The sequence below is a fragment of the Neovison vison genome, chromosome 1, assembly GCF_020171115.1.
Source record: "Neovison vison isolate M4711 chromosome 1, ASM_NN_V1, whole genome shotgun sequence".
Taxonomy (NCBI): domain Eukaryota; kingdom Metazoa; phylum Chordata; class Mammalia; order Carnivora; family Mustelidae; genus Neogale; species Neogale vison.
In genome coordinates this window covers 287,369,983-287,389,651 of record NC_058091.1, presented here as the reverse complement: position 1 = coordinate 287,389,651, position 19,669 = coordinate 287,369,983, and the positions used below count along the sequence as shown (strand labels likewise).

The following is a 19,669-nucleotide window of genomic DNA, read 5'->3' as shown; positions in this document are numbered from 1 at the left end:
TTTGTATTCTTTTGGTGAATACTCGGTAGTAGAATTACTGGATGCTATAGCAATTCTATTTTTAATTTTTTGAGGATTTTCCCTACTATTTTCCACAGGGGCTGTACCAGTTTGCATTCCCACCAACACTGTACAAGGGTATGTTTTTCTCCGCTTCCTCGCCAACATTTGTTGTTTCTTGTTTGTTTGATTTTAGTCATTCTGAGAGGTGTGAGATGGTACCTCATTGTGGTTTTGGTTTTCATTTCCCTGATGATGAGTGATGTTGAGCATCTTTTCATATGTCTACTGGCCATCTGTATGTCTTCTTTTGCAAAATGTCTATTTAGGTTTTCTCCCCATTCTTTAATCAGATTGTTTGTTTTTTGGGTGTTGAGTTATATACGTACTTTATATATTTTGGATACTAAAACTTTATCCAATATGACATTGGCAAATATCTTCTCCCATTCAGTAGGTTGTCATTTAGTTTTGTTGATAGTTTCCTTTGTTGTATAAAAGCTTTTTATTTTAATATAGTCTTTTTTTTTTTTAAGATTTTATTTATTTATTTGACAGACAGAGATCACAAGTAGCCAGAGAGTCAGGTGAGAGAGGAGGAAGCAGGCTCCCTGCTGAGCAGAGAGCCCGATACGGGACTCAATCCCAGGATCCTGGGATCATGACCTGAGCTGAAGGCAGAGGCTTTAACCTACTGAGCCACCCAGGCGCCCCTTTAATATAGTCTTAATAGTTTCTTTTTGCTTTAGTTTCCCTTGCCTCCTAGATGGGAGGCCTGTCTTGAAAAATGTTGCTATGGCCAATGTCAGAGAAATTGCTGCCTGTGATTTTATGGTTTCAGATCTTCTAGGATTTTTATGGTTTCAGATCTTAAATTTAGGTCTTTAATCTATTTTGAGTTTAATTTTGTATATTGTGTGAGAAAGGGGTCCAGTTGCATTTTTTTTCATGTAACTGTCCAGTTTTCCCATCACCATTTGTTGAAGAAACTTTTTCCCATTGCATATTCTTGACTCTTGTTGAAGATTATTTGACCATATAATTGTGGATTTATTCCTGGACACTCTATTATGTTCTATTGATCTATGTCTGTTTTTGTACCAGTACCGTACTATTTTTATTAGTGAAGCTTGGTAGTACATCTTGGTATCTGGGATTGTGATACCTCCCATTTTGTTCCTCTTTCTCAAAATTACTTTGACTATTTGAGGTCTTTTGTGGTTCTATACTCATGTTAAGATTATTTGTTCTAATTCTGTGAAGAATACTGTTGGAATTTTGATAGGGTTTGCATTGAATCAGGAGATTGCTTTAGGTAGTATGGGCATTTTAACAATGTTTGTTCTTTCAATCCATTAGTATGGAATGTCTTTCCATTTGTTTGTGTCATCTTCAATTTCTTTCATTAGTGTTTTATACTTTTCAGAGTAAAGATCTTTCATCTCTTCGGTTAAGTTTATTCCTAGGCATTTTATTATTTTTGGTACAATTATAAATGGGCTTGTTTTCTTAATTTCTCTTTCTGCCACTTTATTATTGATGTATAGAAATGCAGTGGGTTTCTCTATATAGGTTTTGTTTCCTGTGACCTTACTGAATTTATTTATTCTACTAGTTTTTTGGGCAAGTCTTTAGGATTTTCTATATACAGTATCATGTGATCTGCAAATAGTGAAAGTTTTACTACTTCTTTACCAATGTGCCTGCCATGTATGTATGTATGTATGTATGTATTGTCTGATTGCTTTAGCCAGGACTTCCAGTACTATGTTGAGTAGAAGTGGCAAGAGTGGACATCTTTGTCTTGTCCCTGATCTTAGGGGAAAAGCTCTCAGCTTTTCACCATTGAGTGTGATGTTAGCTGTGGCTTTTTCATGTATGGCCTTGGCCATCTTTAACTTGATGAATGAAAAAGAGTAAAGAGGCCTGGGTCTGTGTAGATTAGCCGAGAGATGTGGCCTTAGGTAGTGTTTCTCAAGCTTTTTCTCAACCAGGTGCTCATGATGATAATGTGTAAACAGATAAGGGTACTCCTTGCTGTTAACTGATTTGCTGAAGGCTCTAATACCTTATGCCTATCTTAGACCTGAGGAGATCTCAGGCCTGAGGAAGTCCCTGCACCAGTGGGAAGCCCTGCTAGAATTTTGGGACTGTGCCTCCAGTAAGTGCTGCTTCTCTGTGGATCGTTGTGGCATGGGGCCTCTGGGATATTTGCCTTGTAGGATCCACTGCCAGTGTCACTGATCCTGTGGATTCCAGCTTCCAGCTGCCTGTTTGTTTCCGGCTGCCAGACTGCCGTTAATAAGAATAATTACCAGATTTTCTTCAGTCATTATTTGTGCTTTCTTTGCCTTTGTAAATTCTTCTCAAATAAGTGAATTGGAGCAAACTAATGTTTAGTGTTTTGAATTAGATGAAGAAAATTGTATTTAATTTTCTTACTCAAGAGACCTTCCATTTACTCTGAGAACTTTTTCTTGTGATGAAATTCTTTAGGCATTTTTATTATCAGATACAGATGTGATTCATTTAGTGCCAAGGACAACTACCAGGTTTCAGATTTTTGCTGCTTTAGCAGTTACCTTAATTTTAGAGCATAGGCTATAAAGGAAAAGATTTTAATAAATGAATTTTCCATGGCTTTGATGGGAATTAATTTGATAATTAGGTGCTAGTTTTTAAAAGTCATAATCTATACATCTGTATCAGATATTTGTGGCAGGTACAGAGCAACACTTTCCCTTGTTTGGTTTTTCTGCAGCAGACCCTACATTTATAAAAATGGTACGGCATTTTTTTTTTTCTTTTCACCATTAAGCTGCTATCTGGTTTATCAGAAAATTACTTGGGGCAGGAAAGGGGGAAGACTGAGATTTCAAGCAAAGAGTGACAGTTGCTTCATGTCTGGCCCTACGGTAGAACTTCCTCGGAGTTGGAGGAGGTGTGGAGGAAGAAGAAAGGCTAGGGTGTGTATTTAGGAAGAGGAACTGAGAAGATGCCTGTCTTTAATTTTTCCATTTGAGGGATGTCTCCATGGAGATCAGGTGGGTGTTGAGGAGTTTTATTTATTGGAGATTGAGACTTACTCGCCAGGTTTTCCTCCTGAACTTCAGAGGGATGAAGCGAAGCCTCATGGTCCATGCGTGCTGCAGAATACCCCAAATTTGGGGAAATCATGGCTTTGGCAGGACAGGACAAATAGCCTACAAAGGTATAAAGAATTCTCGTCTTACTCTTCTACCTTCCCGGCTCAGTGTTTTAATGTAGAAAGCAGTTCTTTCTGTGAAATGAAATTTGGGCTTGTGAAAATTTGAAGAGAGTTTTTTCTCCTGTATTTTTCCATTTTCATCTGCCTTGTTTTTATTTATTTTGGACTCATATCTTGATCTGTGACCTTAGCCTTGGGAATCAGCACACACACAGCCATTCAAATGCAGTAGATGTTCCTGAGGATGTCCATGACCATGCGGCTGCCTCCATACAGATCTGCAAAACTGTGACTGTCTCTTTCACAAACAGGTGTAAGGCTCCTTATTTGAAAATTCTGAAAAGTGCTGGTTCTCCTAAGGAATCACTAGCTAGCTTATCCATTCTTGTACTATGTGACAAAAACCAAACATGAAAAAAACAGATGGAGTTTGGTTTACAGTGTGGCTTAGCAGCTGGGAAGGATCAGGAAATGGTGTTTCATCATAATCATGTTTAAGATATAAAATTATGAAGGATGTTAGGCTTCTTTTAGCATGTAGAGTAGAATAACGGTGGTGTTTGGGTATTTGCATTACAGACGCCCAAGATACTATACAGGCATTGATTTCTTTATAGTAACATTTATGACCTGGTTAGTGGTGAGCCTTTCCTTTATGATTTTAGTTAAACCATCTGCCTTTTAATATAAACTTGCTAAGATTTCTACTTCTGGCTTAGGTGGGTTTGGAAATGATTTCACATCTCCCACATCCCTTCCTCCCCATCTTCTAAAATAGGACTTTGCATAATTAAGTAGTATCAGGGAAGGAGCACTGGAATTGGGAAAACCTCCCCACTGATCCCAGCTCCTTTCCGTACAAGCTGCATGGCCTTGGGAAAGTTCCCCACCCTCCTTTAAGCCTCAGTTTCTTGTTCTTATGAAATGAGGATAACATTATTAATTTTGTAGTATTGTTGCAAGGATTCAGTTACTTTAGATAATATAAAATTCCAGATACTTAGTAGTTCCCTTCCCACCATGCCCTAAAATATAAATTCATTTCTCTCATTCGCTTCCTTCTGTTCTCTTTATTTGCTTCCATGATTTCACTTAAAGTAAACTGTAAAAACCACAGAAATAAATTATTTGGAAGTTTTCATGGCCTTTTTACTTTTGCTAAGGGATAATCCCAAAATTCCGGTTTCGGAATATTGACACTGCTGTGTGTACACAGCGCTCTCTTCTTCCCTAGCCCACACCCCTGCTTTTTCTTTGGTCTCTGGAGAGAAGAAAGATCTCGGTGTTAAGTACATTAAAGTCTTGTAATTCCTTCTTGTCATCTTGCTTATGATCGCCAACCCCATTCCCGTCTCTTTGTGGCTGCTGCTAGAGCTAAGTACCTTTGGGGCAGATTGCGGTTACTCTGCACTGCCAAATTATAACGAAAAGATGAAGGTAGGCTTTGGTTTACAAGGCTACACCTAATTTTGTGCTAAAACGGAGGTCAGCCTAATTAGCTAGGGGAAGCCATTAGTGGATCCACATTGTTTTGGTAAACTGAAGTAGATTAGCATAAGAATAAAATGCCTAACCAAGTCAGTGCAGCAAATCAGTTTATTAAGATATTCGACTATTCTCAGAATCTAGTCCTTTTCATGACAGTGGGCTCCCGCCGTTTGAACCTCGGGGTACAGTATGAAGGCTTTCTCTAGGATCCGGATAGCTCTTGTGTCATTTTCCTCTCTGGTCCCGCCACTCAGATGTGCTGGGGACCCTCCGAAGCCTGTGGGTGGGTCCGACTGTGTCAGCCCCTTGGCCACAGAAGCACCTCCCGAAGACCAGAGCAGGGAAGGGAGGCTCTAGTGGGTGGTTGACGGAGGGGATGCCCTCTACCTAAGTAGTTATAGCTCGTATGTCTTCTGATAGTTCCTTGGGTTTCTAGCAGGCACGTGTCCCATTGTTGTTAAGTAAAGCCCGGTATGTATGTTCGAGCAGTTAGCAGCGTGGGGGCTCTGCTGGCTGCCCCGCGCTGCTGTCTGGGGGATTGTTTGGTTTGGCACATGTCCAACTCTCTGCTATAAGATGCATTTCCTTGACAGGACAAAGTGTGGAGCCGCATTAGCTGCAAAGTTTACAAAGGTTAGCTAAACACACACAATAAATATTAATAAACAAAAAAGGCCCACCCACCTTTGACTTTGAATTCTGTTTCTTCATTCCATGTTTCAGAATCCCTGTAGTATTTGATTAATAACCAGTCTTAGGGTAATTGAGCCTTAAGTATCCTTTGCCTGAGTTAGACGACTCACGGAGCCCTCATTGGCTGCCTTGGTGACTCATTTCTACAGTGGATGGAGCTCTGGAATGACTGTTTAGTTCAAGGAGTCTTATCTGCATTCTCCCTGCTTCCATGTGAAAAGGAGGGTAAGTGAGCTTTATGCTGACCAGCCACGTGTGTGTCTAAGAACTCCGGAGAGGGAAGGACGTGAACAGGAATAGAGGTGCGGTGGCCTGAGCTTGGACTACCTAGAAAGCAATCCAGTCTTGGTCTGTTGGCCTGGGCAGTTGCCTCTCTCTAACATTTACACCCTCAGAGTAGAGGGAGAGAGTAACAGTAACCTGCTGCCCCTGGAAACTGCCTGTTTGGCTGGGTGTCTTGGAATTTACCAGGCCTACATTGTGGATCCTTTCCAATTCTGCACCCTGCTCACTTGAAAACATATTTGAGAACCAGTAATCTTAGACTGCTTAGCCAGACCTCTAGAGAACCAAGGAAGTGAAATATCTTTAATACTATGTCCTGGAGATTGTCCTGGGGCCATTTGTAGTTGGCTGGAATTTCTGAAGCCCTTGAAAGCCCCTCTTACTATTGTCTCTCACTCTCTGGTTCATGCATATCCCTCTTTTTAGGACCACATTAGGAAGGAATGAGCTCTACTTTGTCTGTAGGATACTTGAGTATGATAATGATCTAGAGAAATAAAATTATTCTCCATAGATTGTAATGATTTTAACTTGAACTTTCACTTGTCTCTAACTCCGCATAGCAAAGCAGTCCAGTTGGACTTGGGTGAACTCTGACCCTTGATTCATTCCATCAGCAAACATTTATTGAACACCACACACTAATCTAGGCATTTGGGATACATTGCCACCTAAAACACGCCAAGATCTCTGCCTATGTGAAAATTATGTTCACATCAGAGAAGCAGATAATAAGCATAATTAAAGATAAAATTATATATTATGTTAAAAGGTGATACTTTCTTTGGTTAAAATAAAAAAAAAACAGAGTAAGGGAAGTTGTGGGGTACAATTTTAAATGGGGCACTCTTGGCATCATGACATGTAAGCATTGATTTGAAGGAGATGAGTATTGGCTTGGATGAACTTATTCTAGATTGGGTTTTATAAGGTTAAGTTTGTGACTCTTCTCATGTTTCCTTATACCTAGCCATGACCATTTGGAAATTTCCAGTGGCCAAGGCATGATTCTCAAATGAATCTCAATGGCAGAGCACCTGTAAATCAGGCTGTGCTTTGTAGACCTTAAACTGTTGATACACTTAATTCCATCTTACCAGCCAAGAACAGTCTTATAAGATAAAATGTGTCTTCTCTGCTTGTGCATTATAAAGTAGGTTTCACAAGCATATGAATGAAATGACAACCTACCCCCAAAAGCCAAGCCGTATATAATATACTGTTCTCAAGGATTTTTATTAATAACCACTCTACTATGTTATGTTTTATCATATTTTAGTGCTTGCTCGTGGACACTGGGAGGCGGGCACCATAGATTTAAGAAAAAACTGTGGAAAGAACACCTAAAATTATAAAAACTTGCCCTTTTAACCCAATTTTACCCCTCCCCCCAAACTGGGAAAACACAGCCACTCTGGTTTTATTTTCTCTGTAGAGCATCTCGGCTGTCTTCCATGCTGCAGAGCTTAGGAACCGCTCTTGTAGAGCATTGTCAGACAAGAATGAGAAGATCTGCAGACTCTTAGGTTTCCTCTTGAGTTCCTCAGAATCTCAGAGATGGATCTGGGGCCATATAACGATATGCATACTTCTCGCCAGTCAGGTGGGAGCCAGAATGTCTATCAAAAGGGATTGAGGAGATGCACAGATACTCCGTCTTAACAAGAATGGGATGGTTAGGGAGAAGAAACCAGAGAAATTCAGCCTAAGATAGATTTGGAAGCCCAGAATTTTCGCGATTTTCATTTTGCTCTCAGATCCTAAAATAGCAGTATCTAATCGTACCCTTTTTTCTTTAGTCCTTTTACATTGCGTGGCACATGATGGTCCTTAATAAATCTTGAATTGGTGTTTCCATGCATTGCTTTTTCTATCAGAGTGAGATCTGCAGAGCCTGGCCCAAGGTGTCTCTGGGTACCAATTTGAGCTTTATCTCCCCCCGCCCCACCATTCTGTCCCTGCTAAACCTCCCACTTCGGCCCGCTTATTGCAGATACAAATTAAAAACAGGTTGTCATTCTCACTGAGAACTCATTCTTTTTGACCCCAGAACACCGCTTGTTTTCCTTACCAGTAATGAATTCAAAGGATCATAACTTCTAGCTAACCTTCTCTTAAATAGTTTTTCATTCAGGTTTATGTCAAGTCTTTGTATGCTCTATCTCTGTTTTACTTCTGCTATCATCCTGCTGGTTTATCTCATAGATAGGGAGGTATTATTCAATGCCTGCAAATATATGTTGTTCCTGAAAAAGCTTTATGAGATTTGGATCTTGGTGAACTAAAAACAATAAGCACCTGGCTTCAATCTGCTGTCCAGGGGGATGTATTGTGTGTATAAAAGCATGAAACACTGAGATCTAAATCTGCTTCAGTGGTAAGCGGAACTGAGTTATGTGGGCTTAGCGTTCCAAGATGCCAGGCTCACATGGCCAAGGAGCTGGGGAAGCCTACCTCTACGGTTGCTAGGTTGTCAGGAAAAGAGAGGAGGGGTGTCAGGAAGGAACATCTTTTTCATTTTTAAAAAAGATTTTATTTATTTATTTATTTGACAGACAGAGATCACAAGTAGGCAGAAAGGCAGGCAGGGTGGGGGGGAAGCAGGCTCCCTGCTGAGCAGAGAGCCCAATGTGGGGCTCGAGATCATGACCCGAGCCAAAGGCAGAGGCTTTAACCCACTGAGCAACCCAGGTGCCCCATCTTTTTCATTTTTAAAGGGTATCACACTTCTAACAAGTGATGGAATAGAACCTAACTCAGGGACACAGCCTTCTGGTTTAGGGGGAGAATGTCCTAAAAATTACAGGTAGCCATCAGGATGATGCCCACTTTTAGCAAACTAGCCACCAAAATAGGATTTTTCCCATCTTTATTTGGCTTCTTTAGTTGATTCCCATGCCTTTCCTTTTCAGAGTGTTGTCCGCTGCCTATGGCATCCAAAGCTGAACCAGATCATGGTAGGAACTGGAAATGGATTGGCTAAAGTCTATTACGACCCCAACAAAAGCCAGAGGTATTTCATAAGTATGGCCTGTTTTAGATGGATGACAGCAACTGGGGGGAGGGCTTCATTTCCCACCCTGCTTTTATTTATTTTCCCCTTTGATGGGGATCCACCCTTTTAGAAAATGCAGCTGGCACAGCGTAAAGCCTCAGACTCCTGGTATTGTACTTTAAAGAGGATTTGGATATTGCCCTTGATCCAGACAGAATTCAAAGTGAAAGTTTCCTGGGGATTTGCAGTTCTTTAGCTGAAATGCTGAGTGCAAAGGGGGAAAAAGTCTTGCCCACTTTGCATACTTCCCTGGACATGGCATTAGCAGTGATACATGTAAGGGATTAACAAAGCAGAGAACTAACCACTTACAGGAAGTGGGAACAGCTAGTCTGTTTTGTTCCCTTTCTCTCTGGGCTTTTATCAGGTAGTGGTTTGGATTTTGGGGGTTGTTCTCCACCAGCGGAAAGGGACAGCACAAATTATTTCCTCTTCAACCCTATGCCCGCCCCAAATGCTAGACTTAAACATCCCCGTGTGTTTCAGAAGTCTGAAAACTTCACTGGAGGCTCCCTCTGTTCCTCAGATTATTTTCATTTTCTTTGGGCACAAAGATGAACAATTGTCACCACCCCAAATGACGATGGTTTTGTTTCTCTCTTAAGGTACACTACTTGATTAGCTCTTTTTCTGGAGTAAGCCTTGGTTAGCTAGTATTAAACTGCACGTGCTAAATTCACTGGGGTCCCCCATAAACCTGTTGGGAGGTCTCACATCCTTTTTGAGGAAAGGAAACTCCTCCTCTATTAATGAATGTTCATTGTTATAATTTGGATCTGAATAGAAACAGACAGTCCTGTCTTCCCTTGGAACTTTGTGGACTAGCTTTGGAACCCTTGCCCTCTCAAATAAAGTTTTCATTGTATTTAAGAACAAATAGGATTTTGTTTGTTTTTTAATAAGTAAAGAAATTAAAAATGCTAACGTAATTAGAATGAGAGGGTCTGTTTCACTTGAGAAAACAGTGAGCCCCATTTGCTAGCCCCTATTTGGAAACTACTATGTTTGGAATCTTGAAGAAACTTTTTTATTTGTATTTGCTCCTCCCGAGAGGGATCTCTCATATTGCTAAGGAGAAGTGAAATGTTCTAATCGGACTTTTGGTTAATCCCGCACATTCTTGGGCAGTTGCCCCGTGGCAACACTGCCAAGCCGACTCAGTTCCAGACACTTGTACTGTTACATTTGAGATGTGGACAAATGCCACTTGGGGTGTCGACCACCCAGGTTGCTTTCATCTGAGACAGAAACTAAAATTTGAACCCTGTGACCGTCACGGTAAAAAGGTTTTTAAATTTTATTTATATCTAAGATCTTAAATTTTAAGTTCTTTCTATAGATTTCTTAAACTAGTGTTCTGCTGCCCAGTTCCTTCTCCAACCCTTTAACTCAGTACTAACCACTGACCGACAGACTTGCTTTCCCATAAATTTAAGCCCTTATCACCAAGGCCCCTTCTGTTGACCATCCCTTAGAAAGTCAAGGACTTGGCGAGATGGTGTGCACAGAGTGTATTCCTGAAAGTACCTAATGCTTTTGACAAGACTTTCTGTTTATAAGACCAAGTAAAGAAAATAATGTGCTTTTACCCGCCCCAGGGGAGCAAAATTGTGTGTGGTTAAAACCCAGCGGAAGGCGAAACAAGCCGAGACTCTAACCCAGGACTACATCATCACCCGTAAGTTGTTAGCGTGGTCTCTCCGTCATCTTTCTCCCTTCTGCTGTAGTGTGGTGTTGCTCTCGTGGCTTTAGAGACAGAAAAAGTCCTCGGAGTCTGGGTGTATATTACAAAATACTATGTGGACAGGGCTGCGAGTCATGTAACAGCTAACCGCTGTAGCTTCTGTGACTCATCACAGAGACAGTGTAATTTCATGTAACTTTCAGCCCAAAGGGGAAAAGCCTATTTGAGCCTAATGCATTACTCCAAAGCAGCCTTTTAAAGAATAACAATCTGTTCTAAGAATAAACAAGAATGAGTGCTGGTCTTGGAATCAGGAGACCTGGATTTGTCCAGTTCTACCAGTGGCATGCAGTATGATGTTGAACAACTGAACCTTATCAGGAGGGGGGGGGAGACTGGGTGAAAGGTCTCCTTCAGCTCCCTCTGAGACTCTGTGACAATAGATCTGGAGACATTTAGATACAAAAGGAACTACCCAGACATCTTACCAGAATAAGCAGCTTCTCTCACATTTGTCAACCTGGCAGATGTGTGTTGTCCAGGGCCAGAGCCTCAGACCTGTCACAGCTAGTGGCTGGAGGGACATCTTGGAAGAAGTAGCAGTTGTGATGAGCAGATGCCCTGTGGACCTCACCAGGGTCTCCGTCTCAAGCCCAGGGGGCGCTGTACTGCTGGGTTTTTCTCCCTGGTAGTGGGTCTCCTGTAAGACCAAGTCCCTTGGAGCTTATGATCAGTAAGGAGATCCCGTGACACTTTTTGCAAGAGTAGAAGTGTTAACGTCGGTGTCACAACCAGTCTGGCTCATGTAATTACATGCGGCCTACTTAAATTCCTCCAGTCGTTTGAAGTGAAAAGCTATTTTTCCCCCTCCTAAAAATACTGTTGTGTCGTGTTGCCCAACAGAGTGACGGGGTGGCTGTGTTTCTCAGCTCCCCTGACTCAAGGCAGGAGGGTTTTACTGGTGAGTGAGATGGTCCTGGCCCCAGCAGGTGCTAGGGAGAGGGGGATACTAGAAGAGTTTTTGAAGTATTTGAGACATTTCTATCATTCATATTAATAAATTCCCTTTGAGCCCCTCTTAATCCTTTTCTTTCTCTGCCCTACTCCCCTGGATAAAGGTTTTCTCTTTTTAAAGGAGGTTGTACTCCTCATGGAAGGATCCAAAGAAAATATTCTGAAACAGTTTTTGGTTAAGAAAAAGATCATAATTTAATTTTACCCCCAGTCACCTTCTTGCTCTCCAGCAGAATATCACTATTTTCCTTTTACATTCATAGACTCTTTTATAAGATTTAATTCTGACATTGAGTAAACAACCAGTAGCAATTGGACATATACTACTCTGAGTCTTAGCCTTTTGTTTCGTCCACCATATAGAAGTAGGGAAAAGTCTTCATCAAGTCATCATGCCCGGAGATCCAGACACCCCCCCCGCATTCAGGGCAACCTTTACCCCAGTTTCAGTGGGAGAAGTGCTCCTCCCTTCCGGTTACTCAGTGTTGTCAACTCCTCCTGAGAGGTGGTCACATTTCAGAAACGTGTGAAGTGATTCCAGAGGTTTTTTGAGGAGTCTGAGGAGACTTCAGGGCTGACAGGCGAGCTGCTGGCCTCATTCACATTTGGGTCCTGTAAGAAAAAAAATAAGCAGCAGTCCCATTAAGTGTTTTCATTTCAAAACCACAGAAATTAAGCTTAACTGCTACCCATGGTTTGGGCGATGGGGAGCCTCACCAGTGTTTCCGTGACAGTGTTTGACAGTATTTCCTGAGTGCCATTAGTTGCCAGGAGAGGTGAACAATGAGTCTGGTCTCAAACAAAATTAGCTAATTGGTTACAGTAAGACTGTCTTTTATTATTAGAGGAAGGCTGTCATTATGACTTCCATTTCATCTTCAAGTTAGTCATGCTTCAGCTATGTTTTTGGATGGAAGGGTTATTATTATAATAAAAATTTTCAAATGTGACTTCTCGTAGCTCATGCCTTGCCTATGTTCCGTGAACCCCGCCAACGGAGTACAAGGAAACAGCTGGAGAAGGACAGACTGGATCCCCTGAAGTCGCATAAACCCGAACCTCCTGTGGCAGGCCCAGGTGACCGTGATTGATCCAGCTGGTGACCTACAGAGGGGGTGGGGGGCGGGGGGGGGCAGGGTTCGCTGAGAGGGAAGTGGGAAGATGCTTTGCTCCTGATTGCTGCTTCGTCTCTAGAGAGATTTTACTACATGGTGGTTTTCAAACATTTTCTTTTTAGCATCAGAACTTTTTGCTTAAAGGATGCAGAATCCTGGTGCATAAAACTTATAAAAACAGAGCTGCAGTGCTAACAGAGAGAAGGTTGGGCCCCTTTCTGCTCGGTCTCTGACTTAAGCCCTTTTAGGTGAAATTGGTGGAACTCTAGGGTTCCCGGAACCCAGTGTTGAAACTACTGTTGTCAGTGTTGGCTTCGTACACAACATTTGAGCACTTTGACCAGAATCCGGGCTGGATTAGGTTTCACATAAGGGAGAAGTGGCCATCATTTAGTTTTGTGTTGATAAAATGGAGCTGCCCATTCCCCTAGAGGTTGGATAGAAGCCTTTAGAAGTTTGAAGAAAGTAGGTACCTCCTCCCAACCCTGCCCCCCCCAAAAAAGGAAAGAAAGAAAGTAGGTATCAGAAGCAAGCAAGGCAGCATTGCTATCCTAGAACACATACAGTTACTGGAATCTCATTTTACTCATTATCACTTGTGCGGTTTCTGTCTTCCTAGGCTCCTAAGCCTATAGCTTTTGACTTGTTCATTCATCCTGAACCTCAGTTCTGGGCCTCCATCTGTTTTTGGCTGCCCTTTCCGCCTTGAGCCTTGAAAACATTTCACTTATCTATCAACTTTTTTTTTTCTCTGCCACCATTCTAAATCAAAGTTCCTAAATAATATTCTTACCTGGATTATTGAAAAGCCTTTCTAACTAGGCACCGTATCTCAAGTCACTCTCTTTCCTTCCCACCTTGCCTCCATCCACTTTCTACATAGCTTTTATTCCCAGCTCCTCTGGCTTTCACACTGCTACTGCCCCCAAATCTTATAAGCTCCCCACTGTCCGTTTGCATTTCCAGAGCGCCATTCCCTGCATTCTGACTCTAATGCGCTTTAGAGCATCCCACCTCCCTTCCCTCTTCCTCCGATCTTCTGATACTACTGTCAGGTCACTCCTGCCCGCAAATGCCCATTGAATTGTCCTCTTTCTTTACTTTTGTTCTGAAACCATTCTGCTCATTCTGAAAATGACCGCTGCCTTCAGAGCTTTCTCAGATTGGATCCGTCTCTTCCTAAAGAGCTCCCCAACCACCTCAGTACTATAATAGTTCTGTAAGCACTGTAACAGTTACTGGCCGTACAAATTATTTCACAACTAATTATTTCCTGCCTTTTTTAGTCTCCTCTTATCTTGATTTACAGAATTAATCATATAGCACAATTTGGCTCTTCATGTGTAGTTTTGTTTTTTTTTCCAAATCTTCCTCAAATGTCATAGATTTTATGGGTACCTGGGTGGCTCACTGGGTTAAGCATGTGCCTTCAGCTTAGGTCATGATTCCAAAGTCCTGGGATGGAGCCCCATGTCGTGCTCTCCGCTCAGTGGGGAGTCTGCTTCTTCCTCTCCTTCTGCCTCCTGCTCCCCCTGCTTGTGTTCTGTCTTTCTCTGACAGATAAATTAATAAGGTCTTCAAAATAAAAGTCATACATTTTTTTGAATACTAGGCACCAGACTAGCTGTTGGAGATCCAGCAGGGTGCAAATTCCTGCCCTTACAGAGCTTTTGTCTATGAGAGCAGTTCCAGTACCATAAAATAACGTGAATCAGGGAATTCACCTTGTTTGTTTTTTCTCCTACAAGGTACTTGGGAGATAGCAAGCCCTAAGATATATTTGTTTAAAGCTATAATAGGCACCTGATGAATACGGGTTAATTTTTTTTAAGATTTGTTTATTTATTAGAGAGAGAAAAAGAGAGAGCGTGGATGTGTGCATGCAAGTGGTGGGGAGGGGCAGAGGGAGAGAATCCTGCAGCACACTCCCTGCTGAGCGGGAAGCCCGCCTCAGTGCTCCACGCCAGAATCCTGAGATCCTGACCTGAGCCGAAATCAAGAGTCAGCTGCTTGACTGACTGAGCCACCCAGGTGCCCCAGTATTGGTTATTTTTATTAATTGAATTTCAAATGTTCACTCCTAAGGAATCTTTTCAAGGCCTACACATGGCCAAGTATTTATAATTCTTCTTGCATTTGTATCACTATGTAGATGAAACAGCTAAGACATACTTTAAAAAAATCTCTATTTAAAAATGATATGGGAGGGGTGCTTGGGTGGCTCAGTGGGTTAAGCCTCTACCTTCAGCTCAGGTCATGGTCTCAGGGTTCTGGGATCGAGCCCCACATCAAGCCCTCTGCTCAGCGGGGAGCCTGCTTCCTCCTCTCTCTCTCTCTGCCTGCTGCTCTGCCTACTTGTGATTTCTCTCTGTCAAATAAATAAATAAAAATCTTTAAAAAATTTTTAAAAATGTTCTGGGAAAGTTAAAGTTTGGTGATTTCCTACTTTGGTTGTGATGATCCATAAATGAAACCCGAAGAGATGATACCAAAGTCCCCTTGAGATTTGTGTGCTTCAGGCTGGGATCTGAAGAAGCCCCAGAGCGCTCCAAACCTTGATCGCGTAGGGAATGGCAAAAATTGGGTAAACCTGAAGCTCTGGCCTCACTCTGTTTCTCATGTCACCTGCCACCTTGGAAGCCAGCATTGAGGAATTCTCAACCTTTTCAGATAAGTACAGGGCATACAAGGTAGTATGTGTCTATACTGTCAGGCTCATTCCAGTTCTGATCTGTATTTTTTCTTTGGAAACAGGTCGTGGCGGCCGGGTTGGAACCCACGGGGGCACTCTGTCGTCATACATTGTGAAGAACATTGCTTTGGACAAAACTGATGACAGCAATCCCCGGGAAGCCATTCTGCGGCATGCTAAAGCAGCTGAAGACAACCCGTATTGGGTTTCTCCAGCATATTCTAAGTAAGGAAACAGCCTTTGAAAATAGAAAAAAATATATTATGCTGAATGAATTGGAAAGAATATAACAACACTACTTTGAGGTTCTAACTCTCCATTTCTTGTTTTATTCTTTTTTAAAAGATTTTTAAATTTATTCACTTGACAGAGATCACAAGTAGGCAGAGAGGCAGGCGGTGGGTGGGGAGCAGGCTCCCCGCTGAGCAGAGAGCCTGATTCGGGATTTGATCCCAGGACGCAGGGATAATGACCTGAGCCGAAGGCAGAGGCTTTAACCCACTGAGCCACCCAGGCGCCCCTCTTGTTTTATTCTTGAGCATGAAAAATAAGCCAAGTACTTATAGTCCTGAACCTAGCTATTTGTTTGTATCTTAGGACTCTAGAATGGTACATTTTTAAAGTAGGTCAATTCTATCAGTTATGATAAACCCATTATGGGAAGTTCATCCTACCTCTGAGGAGAAGGAGGAAGAGCACTCCCCGCATGCGTTACCTCAGTTGAAGATGGTTTAAAAGCAGATGAAGAGGAGCAGCTTGTAGGTCTGTCATCACGGACTGCTTTTCAGCTGCAGAACTGTGTCCATAAGGAGCATGCACGTCGGCAGGGTAGAGCCCTCCTTCGCGGATTCCCTCAGGTGGCTCAACATGGGTGAACATGTAGTGGTTCTTAAAGCCTCCAAACCAGGCACATTTACACTAGAGAAGGGTCATGTTGTAGAATTTTTTATTTCGTTTTATTTTGAGCACTTCCTTGCTTTCCGATACCATATAATATGCCAGAGTCATCTTTGGTTTTCTTCCTCCAGTCCTGGAATCAACTACTTCTTCAAGGAGCCTAGGCTTCTTTTGTTTGAGAACATATTTAGAAACCAAGACATTGGTGCTAGATGTCCCTATTGCTACCCAAGCGTCATTGCTTCTAGTTCCTCCTTTAGGTCTTCTTAGCTGACAAAACTTGAAAAAATATATATGTATACTAACCTGTGCTTCAACACACATACACATATGTACATATATACATACACACACACATATATATCTGTATTCATATTTTAAAAACTATGAGTTTATAGTGATGCCTCTGATTTCAATCCTATCCTCCTGGTTTCATTTTACCTTTCTCCTTCTGTATTTTTAACTTCTTTCTCCAATAATGAAAAACCCAGCTTTCATTACTGACAATATATTCACTTATTTATTCACTGCTAGTTTACATATAAAGTAGTTTCAAAATTGCCTACCCATACGCCTGTGAGAAACATTTCCCCAACTAGGATTTCTTTAACCACATTCATGTAGTTTTTTTGTTGTTGTTGCGGGGTTTTTTGGATTTTTTTTGGTTATTGTTTTGTTTTGTTTTGTTGTCCTTTTGGCCTTATAGTATTTGGTCAAGAGACTGGTTTTCATAGTTACTTGGGTGAGATATTTTCTTCTCCACTCCTGTCAGGGTGATTCTAAAATTTGTTTGAAATGCAGCTAGGGTCATTTGTTAGTGTGCATTCCTTTTAGAACATAGCATCCCTATGTTCTATTTATTTTGGAGGTTTGTGTAGGGTGTGCAAAATAATACTCTAGTGTTAGGAGTCAGGGCCTTAAAAAAGACTTGTTCTTCCCCTCTGTTCCCGCATTTCCATGCCCCACTTCTCTTGGTCCCTTCCCCACTTACTCCCGCAGGTAGCCTATCTCTTTAGTTTCTGGTCTACCTCTCCCATAGGTCTTTTGCACAAGTTAACAGATTTGTATTTTCTTCTACCCTCTCCTTTTAAAGGAGAAGCATAATATAATGTGCTATTCTGAAGGATAGCATAATATAAATACCCTTTTGGGCTTTGCTTTTTTCACTTAGGATTATGCCCTAGAAATCATTCTACATCAGTTCATAGAGCTCCTTCTCGTTCTTTTTCACTACTGCATAGTACCCCATTGCAGGGAAGTATAGTTGATCCAACCACTCTCTTATGAGTAGACATTTAGGTTGTCCCAGTATTTTGCAATTTCTAACAGTGCTACAGTAAATAAATTTGTGCATATGTATTTTTATATCATTGGAGGTGTGTTTAGGTTTTTATTTGATGTCTTTATATATTATTAAAGTTTTCTCTTAAATTTTGAGAAAGCTGGAACCTGATCACTTTTCAGAACATTAATATGCTGGGAAAAAATCACTTATGAACCAACTCAACAGACATGTTATACCAGTATCAGTGTTCTGTCTGCTAATCATTATGAGCTATTTGCATAAAAGAAAAACACACTGTTTTAGCTTGGGTTCCTTAGAAGTAGGTACTGAGACAAAGATTCATATAAAGGTGCTTTTAGGATACTTTATTATTAGGATGCTTATTAGGATGCACCCATAGAGAATGCCAATAGGGGAATAGAGAAGTATAATGAGGCCAAGTAAGGGTGTATCAAGCAAGGTTTCAGGGGCCAGCTCCCCTTTAGCTCAGTCTGAGGGTAACCCTGGAGACCCAGGTCAGAGGCATGGTGACTGGAGTCCTCACACTCCAGTTTCTGTTGATCCTTGCTAATGGCTGGAGATGGGGCCAGGGGGAGGTATTCCCAGGTACTTTCAGCTTTCCAGGGCTTCAGCAACCTGCTGACAGCCCTCTGACAAAGAGAGAGAGCTGCTGCTGTTGTGAATGAAAGTACCCCACACAAAAATGCTGAAGAGATTTGCGGGCCTCTGGTGGGGAATGCTGCCTCCTCCGCTGTCCATGTAGAGGAACAGACTTGACTCCGTACTGTCAGGAGCGGTTGTTCACAGTGTGTACTAATAACCGGATGGTACAGATGGAACATCTCTGAACAATTAGTTGGATAATATTACAACAGCTAAGAGGGTCATATTAAGGCTGGCCAGCTAACTGGTGTGCATTTAGCCCTCTTTTGTATAGAATTTGTGTGTGTGTAAGCTAATGTATGTCAACACATCATTGGCAGTCAGATAAGCTTATAGATTATGCCTTTGTTGACACTTCTGTTTTTAATGGAGTCATTATTTTCTATTACTATTAGGGGTTTTTTATACTTAAGGAAATTTGTTTAGAAACAGGCAAAAAAATTAGCTGAGGAAAGAAGAGGAAACAGAGCCATGTTTTAAGATTTGCTAAACATAGTGAGCATCATTTGGAGAAAAATTTGGCACTATCTATACAAATTTAAAATGCAAATAGCCTTTGACTTGGCAATTCTATTTCCAGAAGTTTTGCACATGTGGGTAAATATGTATGTCCAAAGATATTAAGTTCAGTATTGTTTGTGAAAGCAAAAGATGGGAAACAATGTAAGTGTCCTTCAGTGAGATACTGTTTTAGAAAAGTACAATGCATCCATTTAATTAAAGGTAACAAGAAAATATAAAGAATGAGCTAGGTATATATGGATGAATGTGTCCCAGTCTCCTTAAATAAAAAACCAATAAGCAAAAATAGAAACCAGCTTGCAAAACATGCTCTCTGTATATCTGTGTTTTTACACAGTGAATGTACCTACTCGTATATCTGATCATTTATACATGAACTCCCCCTGGGAAGAAATACAAGAAATGTAGGTGGTGGGTATCTTTTAAGTAGGAGAACAAAGGAGTGGGGAGGGGGGCGGGGTGGGGAGAGCAGCGTGAAGTGAAAGGGGCCTTCCAAGTTCCGTAGTCTGCCCATGAGCACTGCTGCTGAATTTTTTTCACTGTGCATATATTCCTTAAAATCTCAGACAATATTAAAGTTAGATCCTTCATCAAAATAATTAGTTGTTAGAAATTAGAACAATAACCTGGAAGTTCTAAGGCCAGCTTCCTGGCCTGGATTCTAGCAAGGACTCAGTATCCAGTAGGTTCTAAAAGTTATCTTCTCAGTGTCTCATTTTCTTCAGTGGTAAGTAAGGTCTTTGACACCTTCATTTAAATTATATATTGTTAATATCACCCAATAATCAGCAGTATTATTTCAGTATTTATGGAAATACCTCAGTCATTTACTTTGCATGTAAACACACACAGACCTATTTGGAGCAGATTGCTATCAAATGTATTTTAATGTAGTCAGATTTAGGAATTTTTTCTTTCTTGGGTTTTGTTTTAGTTAGGAAGGCCTCTGCATTCAAGATAGTTCTTCAGATTTTCCCATCTTTCTATTAATACCTTCTTTTTTATTTTTTTAGTGTTAAATCTTTTATTCACCTGAAATTATTTTAGTAAAGGGAGTGAGAAAGGTAT

The 19,669-nt window shown here is 41.2% G+C and overlaps 1 protein-coding gene across 1 annotated transcript in view; it reads left to right on the top strand.

Annotated features, from left to right (window-relative positions):
* The window catches only part of WDR70 (WD repeat domain 70), a 307,839-nt gene that overhangs the window by 272,489 nt on the left and 15,681 nt on the right, over nucleotides 1–19,669 (top strand). Inside the window, exons 14-17 of the mRNA XM_044232523.1 lie at nucleotides 8,587–8,687; nucleotides 10,328–10,407; nucleotides 12,388–12,504; nucleotides 15,297–15,459. Coding sequence (XP_044088458.1) covers nucleotides 8,587–8,687; nucleotides 10,328–10,407; nucleotides 12,388–12,504; nucleotides 15,297–15,459 — 461 coding nt within the window. The remainder of the gene's footprint in view (nucleotides 1–8,586; nucleotides 8,688–10,327; nucleotides 10,408–12,387; nucleotides 12,505–15,296; nucleotides 15,460–19,669) is intronic.